General features: G+C 40.0%; 1 protein-coding gene across 1 annotated transcript; it reads left to right on the top strand.

Annotated features, from left to right (window-relative positions):
- Positions 1-8899: 8899 nt before the first annotated feature.
- On the top strand, positions 8900-14176 carry LOC129724361 (eIF-2-alpha kinase GCN2). The gene is made up of 5 exons (XM_055679197.1): positions 8900-9367; positions 9430-11268; positions 11363-11577; positions 11636-13076; positions 13130-14176. The coding sequence occupies exons 1-5, from the start codon at positions 9132-9134 to the stop codon at positions 14016-14018; spliced, it is 4620 nt and encodes a 1539-aa protein (XP_055535172.1). The 5' UTR covers positions 8900-9131; the 3' UTR covers positions 14019-14176.
- Positions 14177-14595: the final 419 nt, after the last annotated feature.

Consider the following 14595-nt stretch of genomic DNA (forward strand, 5'->3'; position numbering starts at 1 on the left):
AGTTGTTTGTATAGCACTCTCTCGGATTTGAGCGAAACTGTGAGTTTATGGTCCTTTTTACACACTTCGAGCATATAGACACTATATATATAGACCTGCGTAGTGAATGACAGCAGCAATGGAATCGCTAGTTTTTTATATTCTTGTTATTTGTTTGATACAAATTTTTTGTTATGTTCATTTTGGCTCGCACGTTTGACAGTTATTTTGGCTCGTTGCGATTCAGTCCGCAGGTCTATATATATAGTGTCTATATTCGAGCACTGACGGGGCATTTTAATGCTGCTATTGACGTTGCTTTTACGTGCGTTATGTCAGCAGTTCAGTACCTTTGTTTTCAATTGATAGATTGAGATTGTGTTAATATTTAACTATACACGAATTTCTGATTTTTAAATGTTAGAGTCAATTTGTCTAAACAAAATGTGATTTGTCAAAAAAGTTGAATGGCAGTTAGTACATGTACAAACTGTTATTCAAGCGATTTCGAGCAATTATAATACGCGATTTGAGAACCGAAGCGATTTGTTTAATAATTACGTTACGTGTTAACGTGTTAGGGCTCATTCAAATAATACATAACGCGCTCAGGGGTGGGGGGGTATTCAGCGAAGCGTTACATTGTGTGTGGTAAACATGTGAAATTGCGTTACGTGGGGGTGGGTGGGTATTGAAAATTGCCAAATTCCGCGTTATGTAATATTTGAATGGTTCCTTAACGGGAAAAAGCCGTTGTTAAAAATAGAAATTTAGTTCGAAGAATAATTACATTTTACCACAGATAACAGATATCCAAGCTAGAGCAAAAAACTCCAGAAATCGTGTGTAGGATTTCAAATCCTTACTCGTTTGGAATGCTAACGACAGCTTTCTGCAACTTGTGACTTGAACCAGTTTAGTGATGGCAGCGCATGAAAGTTCTCACAAATAGTAGAGTCGCTGTTTTTGCAACGATAGAACACTGTTTTTGCAAGGTTTGTGTATTTTTTTTTTTCATAGCAACACTCAAACAAATTTATCGCAAACATAAACTGGGATCGAACAAAATTGTCGATTATGTACAAATTACGAATGCTCAAAATTTCTACATTAAAAAACGGCAACGCTTCTTATTGCAATAATATCGATAAGAGCTGGAAAACTATCGATTTTATTGAATCATTGACCACTAAGTGTTCTTAGCGCCACCATACTGCGTATTGCGACATGCTAAAAAACCGTTGGGTCTTTTTACACATGGAGCAAAATTAGCTTGGATGTCTATTATCTGTGGTTTTACTGAAAAAAATGAAAAAAAAGCTTTTTCAAATGATATATAAAATCTAGTAAAGCTAAACAACCCAATGTCCCAAAAACCACTACCAGGAAACCCACATTCCCGAATGTAATATTTTTCCGAAGACTATTTTCCCGAAAGATTTTTCCCTGAATGTAACACTTCCTCGAATGGAGCACTTTCGCGAAAAATGATTTTTCGAATGCAACATTTACCCGAAAAAATATGTATCATTTCTCGATTATATTATTTTCTCGAAGGATGTTTCTCAAAACAACCGTTTCTCCGCATGCGCACTCATAATCTGCTCTAATGTCTCCTTTTTGCAAAATCCAAGACTCATCAAAATAACAAAATAGTATTGAGGTATTTCCCCAAAATTGCACGCATAGGCATGCCAGAGAAAACGAACGGCCACGCTTCAACCAAAGGCCACGCTTGCCTCGATGCCTAATGAAGCTGTCAAAATATTGTAAGCAAAACAAAGTTTTTTTTGTTACATGTTACGACTTACGAGAATTCTTATTTTCAATTGAATCTACTTTTTCTAAATTGGTTTTTTTTATTTGTTATGAAAAATGCCCCACGAAGATATTTTGCATCGTGTGCAAAAGAATCATGCAAGTGTTAATACGATCTACCACTGTCTCTACGCGTATTATTTTCTCGGGATAAGCCGTGCGCCGTTGGCAAAAACATTCAACAAATCCAAATCCATTGTTTTCCAATGGATTCGCAAGTATGAGCGTGACGGATACATTTCAATAAAAAACCCGGAAGCAGGTTTATCGACGTTTTGGAACCACAGAAAGGCAGTGGCTGTTGGATTTGTACCATAAGGAACCTATCATCTTTATTGACGAAGCCCGAGAACAATTCCAAAAGCACTTCAACTTGTCGATCAGCGCTGCTTTGGTTATTCGAATTTTAAGAACAGCTGGATTGACCTGGAAAAAGATCGAGAGAAGGGCCATCCAGATAAAGAAAGCAAATATCCACAGGTAAAAAGTTAATAAATATTTGCTAAACTATTTTGTAACAATGATTATTTAATTTTCCCTTGTCAGATTTATTGAAGAGTTGGATGCCTTTAAATGGGAGCTTCATCAAATTGTTTTCATTGATGAAGTTTCCGTTGACTCGCGGAACATTCTGCGGAACTACGGATATGGCATTAAAGGCAAAAAGGTCATCTATCGCGGTGAATTTAGAAGACGCCCACGAGAATCATATTTATGTTTTCTTGGGCAAACAGGGTTACTTGAGTCTTACAGGACTGAAGGAGCTTTTACCCGACAAAAGTTCTTTAAATATATTCAAAAATTCGCACTTGAGAGCGGAAAAGTAAATACGTATCAGGGCTGAATTCCATATGGATTATGGATGGTGCCAGGATACATTGCGATAAGAACATCATAGTATACCTTCGATCGATGGGTATCCCACCTATCTTCTTACCGGCGTATTGTCTAATGTTTAAGCCAATGGAGGTGATCTTCGGACTTTGTAAGAAGCATCTGAAGCGAAACTATATCGAGAACAGTAAAAAGTCGCTTTCAATAACGATTACCGAAACATTCATGAATTTTAGAAACTATTCCTGTACCCATCTTTTCCATAAGTGTGGGTATATTTCGGGGAATAATTTTGACCCAAATATTGGCCTCGATCAGCCACTGAATGCTTTCGGATTTAATAATAATTAATAAATAAAATACAGATTTTATAATTAAATAGTAGGAGGGTGGTATTCAAGACACGACCGCATGACGTTGACTACCGTATTCTTATATTCCATTGAAACAAATAGTGGAGGGAATTGCAACGCTTCTATTACAAAATTTCGAGACACCAAAAGGTACCAGTTGCCGATTATTCTCGTTTACTGGTAGTCCGTTCAGAATTCCAGCCATTTTAGTATTTTGCAGTGCCATTTATTACTAACAGTCACCTGCATAACGGGTACAACCGGCACGAGATGACCGGTACTCTCTTGTCTTTCCTCCTTTCAGCTGCTATCACTTAGCGTCCGCATGTCGCTGGTGCAGTTTTGGAATCAAAATGATGGGGCGCCGGCCGCTGTCGTAAAATTAACACCAACAAAAAGATGCATATTTGCAGGGTTTTATCCGCTAGCAGCAGCATTTTGTAAAACAGAAAATTCAATTAGCCGCTTCTGTAACAAAATTTCGAGGCACCAAAAGGGGCCAGGTGCCGAATATATCCTTGTTTTTGGTTAGTCCGTCCAGAATTCTTTCAAGATAGCGTCCGTATGTAGCCGGTACGGTTTAGTAATGAAACTGATGGGGTGAAATGTTCGAACGATACGTTTTATACCAAGGCTTCGTCAGATAAATAAAAAGAAGGAGGGGCTTCATAGATGATGGAATGGTAAGGAAAAATTTTTCTTGAAAGCTGCGCCGGCCGCTGTCGTAATATTAACACCAAATTTTCAAAGAGAATTGCGTTATAAATCACTTGTACACTAGTGCCGCCTGGTGACCTTATCGCTACAATACATTTTTTTCGCTGGTGTACGAGGCTGGCGTCACTGGTAGCGCTATCTGGTTACGAATTGCTACTACAAAAAAGTAGGAGGTTGTATCCAAGACACGACCACATAAATGACGTAGAACTACGTACACTATTAACAAATGCATTGAGTGTTTCATTACCCTAGTAACACAACTGGTTATATCAAAGTTTTATCGCGCTTTTTTGGCTGTATTGAGCGCTATAAAACTTTGATAAAACCAATATTTTTACTTGGGTAATGAGTTATAATGTCTACTAATGAAGGGTTGTGAATTTCGTGAACCGGATTCAGCAGTTAGCAGAACGTACCGAGTTTAAAACCATACACAGCACACACACACAAATCATACCATATCATAGACACACGCACATCATACCATATCATACAGACACATACACTGCCGTTCCAATCATAGTAGTCCCATGTTCTACACAAACCTTATGCACGCTGGGACAACTATGCTTGGAAAAGCAGTACACATCATACCATATCATACAGACACACACACACACGCACACATCATATCATATACACACACATCATACCATATCATCACACCATACACACATCATACCATATCATACACACATCATACCATATCATACACTCACAGCAAGCAAGCGACCAATCAGAGGACGTTATTTTTATTTCAACAAGGCTTGACAATTTTCAATAGTGCAATAGTTCGTAGATTCAAACAACATTTTTCTGCATTTGGGCAGATGCGTGTATAATTTTCCAATCGATTACTGCAAGAATGAAGAAAATCGGTTTAAAACCAGCTGACCTATAAGCGTTTGAAAAGGGACAAATTTCGTCCCAGTTTTTCAGTTTGCATCCCTGTGTGGTATGCTAAAGTAAAACGTAGTTGTACGTCAATACTTTACACACGTTTGGAACTCAGCTTGGACGTCTGTCTGCGGTGTGACTTTAGGCTGAGAAAAAATTTTCCTCGTCCAGACGGGACTCGAACACGCAAACTCCGTTGTCTCCGGCAAGTTGTTTTGGCCAATTAAACTACTGGGAAAGGTTTAACTCACCCTAAACCAAAGTCGAATCCCCCTCTCGTTTAATTTGTCATTGTTATTTGTACATTAAACAAAAGCCCAAACAGCAGGCTCTAAAGCCCGAGCTTATTTCAGATAAACCAGCCGCTGTATCTGAAGATGTTGCCGCAAGAGAAAATAAAAAGTGAAGTTTCGGTGAACTGCCGAATGGCTGACAGAAGCCAATGTTTTGCTGATTTTTTTCCCTAAAACAGGCGTGAGCAGAGTTTTGCATCTCATTCAAAATGCATTAAAACTACCTCATACGAACCGGCGAAATGTCCGTAAATATTTGACAGAAGTTGTGCTCAAAATAGACGAACATGTTAAACACGAAACTCGCGTTAAAATGATATGCGTAAAAGCAGGTACGGCTTCACGCAAAGGAAGATGCATTTCTTAATCAACGATTAAAGCACACGGGTAACACAACCTGTGATATTTTCAATATAGCAGAAACTTCATATGTACAGAATTATATCATATTACAATTTAAAAAACACACTGCCTTGGCAATAAACTAAATAAGTGATTTCATACATCAAAGCTGCTTTGTACGATATCCGTCGATAACCTATCAGATATAACATTTCGATTATTTCATAGTTTTTGTCCATCAATCAATGAACATTTTAGATTCAAAATCATTACCCAGCAAACAGTTTTTTAACGGCTTGTTGAGCCGAAATCCTCTTAATAATCAACAAAATTGTTTACTGGGTATAATTTAATCTGTTTGTATTTATATTTCGCATACTGATGTATATTTAGTAACTGCTTTGTCAGTTATGTGAATATTGTGAAAAATTCATTCGAAAAAAAAACAGTGTTAGTTTCATCTATGAATCAAAATGAAAATGAGGAAAATATAGAAAGGTGTATTAAAGAGTATGACTGCCACTGTCAAGCGACTCTATGTGCTCAGAATAAAATATCAAAACGCTGATTTTGCAGAAAAAATAAAACGGGATTATTCAAAAACTATACCTATTCAGTCTTGAATAATACAAAATATACAATTATCAAGGTATTTCAAAATAAAAAAAACAGAAATAAATGATTTGGAAACTAAGAAGGTTTTTAACGTTCCATTTTCTTGTCATGAATATAATATCGCTCACGTATTTCTTCGAGATCATTATAGCACCTATAGAGAAGTATTTAGAACGCGAGAAAAAATGTAATTTGAATAGTAAATTCGGCTTACAGTTGCAATGAGCGCAGAGCTAACATTTTTTACTTCCGGTCATTAACATACATTTTAAATTACCAGGCGCCGGTACTGGTAAGCATACTGAGCGTGTGCAACTGCATTGAATAGCTAATCCCAAGTAACATAGTAAATTTCATATCCAGCTTTTTACGCACCATAATGGCGGTCGCTTTAATGCGTGTTTGTAATATGCGAACCTCTCTGCTTACGTCAAATTTTGCGATTTCTGAAAAAATGGCAACACAAATGTTGCCAAATATATTTTTCTTCTGATGAAATATATGGAAACTTCCTTGCGTGAAACTCATGTTATCTGCTGTTGTAACCCGTTCCTCCTCTTGAAATGATTTCACTTCACAGCTTAATTTATTGTCGATACCTTCCAATGAGTTTGTTGTTCTTGGGTTATCGTCCTTAGTGTTCTCCCTAACGGACCAAAACTCTGGTTCGCAACGCGGTTTTAATGTTCGTGATTCCTCACGTGTGCGCGAACCGTTCCTGCGATGTAGTTTTCAAAATAATCGAAGAACAGCGCCATCTTTTTTGGTGATGAAGTGCGAATTGTAGTGAAGCCATCCAGTACTTCTTGAATTTTTAAGAAGGCCAGAGCCTCAACTTGTCGAAACGCCAGCTGTATTCTTATATTTTTGCCAATTGAGTTTCTGGATCCTCCTCCAAAGATTTTTCGAAAAATGAAAAACAGCCATACTGTACTGCTTCGCAAAAAAACTGCTTCAGCAGCATTATTTTTCGTTTATTCGAAGTCCGTCAAAATTATGCTGGGGTTCGAAGTAATATTATTTTCTGTAGACAAATTCTTCAAAAATTTCAAAGCTCGCCTTATTTGAAACAAGGTCTGCTATCCCTATTCTAACTGCGTTTTTAATTTTCATGCTAACTGCGTTTTTAATTTTCATGCCATTGTCACATGCGTGGATTACTGCGCCATAGGGAACCCGAAGAACTGTTCTGTCTTCATCGCATTAACTAATAGAACTGAACCTAGTCACAGAGCCGGACAGAACATAGGCAACAAAGTTGCATTCACATACAAATACACTTTTTTCGCAAAACACCTCTTTGACACAGCACAATAGAAATCAGTTCTAAAATGTGTTGCAAAGAATTTTCATTGTGGTTTCGTATGTACCTACATGTTTTGTGTTTGTTTTCGATTTTCTTATTGCGTTTATATTATAATTTATTGATAAAATATTTTCCCCGAAAGACAATGCAGAAATAGAAACATTCACTACTTTCTTATACTCGAACCATTGAGCTAAAAAAAAAACAAATAATAAAACGAAACGAACGATTTATAGAAATTTTTATAATTTTTGTTTGATCCACACTGTTTTATACTGCACTTAAGGGGTTATACCAAAATTTTTTTTTGCCATTTATTTTTATTGGCCTAAATCATGCTAAAACTATCCAAGCATCAAAATCTATAGTACAGATCTAAACTCAAAGTTCGTTCAAATCAATTTTTACCGAACAATTTTTATACTCCAAAATCACATTTTTCGTTCAATTTGGCGATGCTCGTTATTTTCTTTTTTTCTTTTTATTTCGAGGCTTTGTAAACTAGCAGAAGTTACCTACGATCGGTATCGTGTTTCAAATTTGAAGTATAGAGGTCTCTGCATCAAATTTCGACCGTTATAACGTCTCTACAGAACGTGTTTACTCACAATTTCCCTTTGTTCAGTCGATCAGCCGTTCTCGTTGTGTACATTCTTTGTTTGAGTTTTTCTATACTTTTCAACTGTGAGTTATATTCAAATATAGCATTTTGAAACTATAAACGCGTTTTTCTCAAAACCATGTTTTCAAAATCGGCGAGCAGTAGAAGTGAAAAAGTTTACATCCGATTGACTTGAAATTTTAACTGTAGCTTCTTCATTAGTGAAGTACACACGATTTAAGCGATTGATTAACAACAACTAAAATTATAAACAATCAAAGTCGATTTTTTTTTGTCGAAACAGAACTTTTTTTTTGACCGTTGCCATTTTGCGAAGAAAAATTCTAAAAATATAATCATGTGTACTTCACTAGCCACACTTATGTAGATAATGAAAAAAAATTTGTTTTGGTTATAGGTGGAGTTGGGCACGGCTTCTACTGCTCGCCGCGGAACAACTTTAAAAAAAAGCGGTTCACATCAATCGCTGCACAGCCACCATTTTGTAACAAAAATAGCAATAAAAATATTTTTTCTATTCTGCAAGAGTTGCTCAATCCAATAATATATTATTTATATACCTTACATCTCAAATGTTCTCCAGAAAAAACCATGATAAAAGCCTTGCTTTTTTGAGCATTTGGTAGATATAACCCTTTAACATTGCAATGGTTAGTTTTTTGCATTGACTACAATCTATGTTAACAGATACATAATAACTGTCTTATAATATTACGAAAATTTTATGACTTATAAGAAAGCCCGATCTATCAGCTACACATCATTTCGCACCTGCCCCGTGAAACAATAAACCGGCTTTTTGAACGGTTCTCCAAACGCTTTTTCGGAGAAATGAGTGTCGAGCTAATTTTTCACGCGGAAAATCAAAATTCGGGTACATGTTACATTCGGGAAATCAAATTTCGGGGAAATGTTACATTCGAGGGAAATAAATTTGGGGAAGTGGTACATTTAGAAAAAACATCAAAAAAATTTTCAAACTCAAAGAGGTGCTGTTAAACGACTGAGTAAATTGGCGTGAAATTGCTCAATTATCTCCCGTTGCTTTCTTGCTATAGCCGATGCTAGCAGGCCATAGATTGCGCGAATAAAACCAGCAAAACAACACCTCATCACTTTGTCATTTATTTTGGTCCGTCTTCTTCTGGGTAGCGCGTTGCAGAAGCAAAAAATAACACGTTTCAATCCTGTCTGGTGCAATATTGTCGCTCCTGGCGATCAGAAACTATCTTTCCTTGAATATTTGTTAGTTGCTGCACTTCCCTAGCACATAATAGTTCCTGATTCTGCACGGAAAAATGGCCTAAACGAGGTAAACCAACGGCCTTTAGGCACTAGGTAAGTCACCGGAGATGGCCACCTGTAACAATTCCGCCAGTAAAAAGGAAACATTCCGCGAACGCCAGGAAACGGAACTGGAAGTGATTCGCTCAATCTACGAGTGCCAAGTGGAGGATCTGCGTCCCCCGGAAGGTAAATGGCGGCCACTGGAAGTACGGCTCCATTTAACCCCACAGAAAGGCTCGGCCCGCGAGGCATATGTAAAGACAGACCTTCACATAAGCTGTCAGAAAAATTATCCGAAATAGTAAGTAGGGGCGATTATTTCCCTTTAAATTAATTCAATTACCTGTTGTGTCTTTTTTGAAGCCCACCAAAAATAGAATTAGAAAATACGGTCGGCTTGTCCGTTGGATTGGTGAACGAACTTCTGGAACAACTGAGGCAGCAAGCTGACGAATTGAAAGGAGAAGTTATGATCTACGAACTGGCTGGGACTGTCGAAAGTTTTCTTCATCGGCATAATGTACCACCCAAAGGCAGCTTCTACGATGAAATGCTAGCCAACCGGCAACGGTTAGCGAGAGATCGTCAGAATACTCTGAAAGCGGAGGAAGATCAACGCCGTCAGGTAGTTCAGGATGAACTGCAGAAACGCAAGAAGGAGCTGGAACGAACACGGAAGGAATCCAGGCACAGTATTAGTGAAGTCAGTCCGCTGCATCGGAACACTAGTTCTTCGGAAAACAGCGATGGAAGCAACTTCAAAGGCTTATCTAATTTTTGTCTAGAACACCGAAGAAGTGAGACTCTCTTTTTCCGAGACGGAAGAAAGATAGTGAAAGGTTCCTGTCTCGGACATTCCCAGAGAGGTTGCATAGCGTACTCTGGCATTGATGCCCAGACGGGGCAGCTGTTGTATCTAACCGAGTGGAATATCGACTTCAATGAGGATGGAAAAACAGTGTGCGGAAAATCAGCAGATGAAATCGTTGCTGAGATTGAGAAGCAGGTGGCCTGTCTAACTCCGTTGAAGCATAAAAACATAATTTCCTACGAGGGTGTTATCTGTAAGGTAGGAAACGATGCGATTGATGTCTTTCTGGTTCAGGATTTTATTCTCGGAACCAGTCTGTTCACCATTACTGGTTCACTTGGATGGGGCGCCGAAGGAGCCAGCATGGTGGCCAAAGGGATACTGGAGGCGCTTATATATCTGCATAACAACGGAGTCTCACATGACAATCTATCTGATTCAACCGTGTTTTTAGATAATTCCGGTTGTATTCGAGTAGCAGACTTCAAACTAATTCCCTTTATACAGGAGTTGATAACGGGTCAACAATGCATCCGAGGTGATCTTCCATCGCTTGGCACTCTCGTTGAATCACTGTCTAACGCTCACTCCGAGATGAAGGATTTCATCGATCGCTGTAAATCAGAGCGAACCATATCGGCGTCCGATCTTCTGGAACACCCCTTTCTTCGACCAATCCTTTTCCAAGATGTTCCGCGAGATACCAAGCGACATCAGATGGATAACGATCAACCGCAACCGGAAAAGTCCCACCATTCGATGATTCCGGCCTACATGAACACTTCAATCACCGGAGAGAAATCACGACTCCATACGGAATTTGAAGTTCTATCCCACATCGGTAAAGGTGCTTATGGTGATGTGCTCAAGGTTCGTAACATCTTAGACAACCGACAGTACGCGATCAAGCGTATTTTGTTACCCGCACGGAGTAAACAATTCTATAAAAAGATGACACGCGAAGTAGAGCTCCTATCTAGGTTAAACCACGAAAACGTGGTTCGTTACTACAACAGCTGGGTGGAAACAGTAAGTCCGGAAGACGAGCCCCATCAGGGTGTGGAATCGAGCTGTGACTGGTCGCTAAGCACCGGAAGCACACACCAACGGGTTGCAACGGCCAAGACACTTAAGAAGAACAGCGAGAAGAACTCCGATTGGGTGTTCGATTGTATGGTGATCGACTCGAGCAGCAGCGATGATGACGATGACAGCAGTTCCGATGGGATAGAGTTTGTGGATTCCAACGGAGAGGTGGCAACCTACGGAAGTTTTAGCGATGGGGCAGTTGCGGAGAAAGAGAGGGAAAAGCCCTGCGGGACACCGGCCTTTCCGATGGAGATACTGTATATGTACATTCAGATGGAGTTTTGTGAGAAGAGCACTTTGAGGTGAGTGTGAGTTGTATGCTCTAATGATATATTTCCTACATTTTATGTAAAATCTGTTTGATGATAACGGTTAATCGTTATCATTGTTTTGCAGAACCGCCATCGATTCCGACCTGTACTTAGATGTTGATCGAGTTTGGCGTCTGTTTCGGGAGATCGCAGAGGGCCTCAGTCACATCCACCAGCAGGGCATGATCCACCGTGATCTCAAACCAGTAAACGTTTTTCTCGACTCCCGCGATCAAGTTAAAATCGGAGACTTTGGACTCGCAACAACCAGTATTCTAGCGCTCCAGAATCAACAACAAGGTATTGTTTTGTAATGACCAATGTTGTTCCGTTATATATTAAATTTCCATCCTTACAGAGCACGCCGTCCACAGCCATCAAATGAAATCCTTGGACATGGGCAACTCACTGACGGGCAAAGTAGGCACCGCGTTGTACGTGGCCCCCGAGCTGACTGGGAATGCCTCAAAATCCACCTACAACCAAAAGGTTGATCTGTACTCTCTGGGTATAATACTATTCGAGATGAGCACCCGTCCACTCGAAACCGGTATGGAGCGAGTGAAAACTTTGATGGATCTCCGATCCGACTCGATTCGCTTCCCGGAATCCATTCTTGCCGACAGTAAATATTCTCAGCAGGTGCAAGTCATCCGGTGGCTGCTCAACCATGACCCCAGTAAAAGGCCGACAGCAGAAGAGTTGCTATCATCCGAACTAGTTCCACCCACGCGCCTAGAAGCCGGTGAAATTCAAGATGTCGTCCGCCATATACTCTCCAATCCACAATCCCGCCACTACAAGCACCTAATCGCTCGCTGTTTTGCCCAGGAAAGTGATGCCATCTGCGAGCTAAGCTACCATCTTGATATGGTCCCGATAATCCCACGTTTCGACTACATAAAAGCAAAAATCGTTCAACTTTTTCGTAAACACGGAGCGATCGAAGTCGTCACTCCACTGCTAACACCTTACACCCGATCAACGGCACGTAACAACTCGGTCAAACTGTTAACCCACTCAGGTAGTATCGTGTCACTACCAGACGATCTGCGGATACCATTCATGCGTCACGTTGCTCTGAATGGAATCAAATTCATCCGAAGATATTCCATCGGTAGAGTCTATCGAGAGAAGAAAGTATTCAACTTTCATCCGAAACAGGTATACGAGTGTGCATTCGACATCATCACTCCGAACCGAGGTAATCTGATTGTCGATGCAGAACTCATTTTCATAGCTAACGATATCATGCGGGAGCTGAATATGCTCGATCAGCAACGAAACGTGTTCTTCCGCATCAACCATATTAGTTTATTGCGATCGATTCTCCTATACTGTAATGTTCCTAAAGATAAGTACAAAGAATTGTTCGAAATCATCTTGGAATTCCTGGACGGTAAAATCTCCAAGTTCCAGCTGGTGGCTTCGGTGAACAGTCAAATAACGCAGTTAGGAGTCAAAATCAACACTCCTTACTTGTGCGATGCACTTCAGATAGAACTTCCACTGCAGCAGGTCAGTGGAACTATACTGAAAACACTGATCAGAGGTAAGGGAGAGGCAGCTATGCTGGCCAAAGTGGCCATCAGGGAACTGGAAACGGTCGTTTCCCTCGCTCAAGGTATGGGAGTACAATGTCCGATAACCGTTTGCCCGGGACTGCCGATCAACTATGAGCGAGCAAAGAGCGGAGGCATAGTATGGCAGCTAATTGGTGCTCTAAAGGCGAAAAAGAAGAATCCTTTGACTACGATAGCCGTTGGAGGACGGTACGATGCGAAACTGTCGGAATATCAGTGAGTTCTTGGTTTTATTTTTAATCTAATAATTTACAATATTTTTTCATCAGGAAATCTGGCATCAGCAATGGATTGCAGGTTCCCAAAGTCGAACTCAGTGGAGCTGGTTTCAGTTTTCACCTGGATAAACTAGTTTACGCCACGGGTTCCTCAGTAGGTTGCGAACCAGTAGAAGTAATGATTTATATTACCGGATCTAGACCTCCGTTGAAGGAGGTCGTTCAAATACTGCGTTCTTTTTGGGCGCATGGCATTAAGACAGGGCTGCTGGAGGGCGCTCTATCGATTGAAGAACTGGCTAAGGAAGCCGGGGCTAATTTGGTGGTTATGCTTGGCGAGGGTGGTGAACTGCGAGTTCGCAGCTGGGACCATGATCGCTTTCAAGAGCGCCATGTCACTCGACCCGAACTGATAAGTTACATGCTCAAAATCCTTCGACCTGATTCGTCAGTCAACGATCTATCAGCAGTACTACAGAACACCTCACTGGCGAGTAGCGCTTCAACCAAAAGCATACCATCACTGTTGAGTGGTCAATCGCAGAACAAAAGCGCGGCATCGCTTGATCTCATCTTTCTCACCTCAGAGAAAATAAACACGAACAAAAAACGACGCTACGAGAACCTGGTTGAGCATAAACTCTCCCCGGTGCTGGCGAAGTTCCAGAAAAAGGAGAAAATCTCAGTCATTATGGTCGATCTCCCGAACGCTCCCTTACGTGGCCTAATCGGTCTGCTGGATCCAACGGAATGCGCCAGCCACGACGAGTCGTCGCCGAACTCGGTGGAACTGAAGTCCCTAATCGAGCGATATCCCAAACACAAACGTAATATAATGGAGATTTTTGGCGAAATTGTAGATATTTTTAGCGAGAGCAAAGCGATGCCGATAGTTGGAGTCTATAGTGTGCTGGATTCTTTTTGTCGGTTGATACTGTAGAGGGCATCATCATCGGAAGCCACCTGGAAAAAATTATCGAATATCATAAAGCTGGAATCTTTGCGAAAAGTAGAATTTATACAGGCGCTTTTAATTGGTTCGTTATATTTGGCTTATTGAACAAAAATACTGGTAAGAATATTTTATACGAGTATCAATTCCTTCAAATCTACTTATTTTACTTCGAAAGTCCATGAGTTTTGACAAAATTACAATTTATAAATCAACATGATGTAGGTATAGACGCAAGGAGACCAGGCGCGTGATGAGGTAGTTTTAACAAATTTTCGAATAACGACAATCAATTTGTTTCCGCTTGATTTCATGGTTTCGTTCCCACCTGTGCACGAGCTATGATGCTAAGATAAATCATTTCTACTTTAATTCAATACCTGCAAACCAAATCTGTTATGCAAAAACACGGTTAAAAAGCCGTGATAATTTTTATCGTATATAATTCCACTAATTCATGATCGGATCGCCCATCTCTATTGACTACTTCCAAATGCCGCATCAACATGAAATGAAACATTTCGGTTACAAACCGCTCAAAAACTAGCGCGCTCATAGATAAATG

This window comes from Wyeomyia smithii, chromosome 2 (genome assembly GCF_029784165.1).
Source record: "Wyeomyia smithii strain HCP4-BCI-WySm-NY-G18 chromosome 2, ASM2978416v1, whole genome shotgun sequence".
Lineage (NCBI taxonomy): Eukaryota > Metazoa > Arthropoda > Insecta > Diptera > Culicidae > Wyeomyia > Wyeomyia smithii.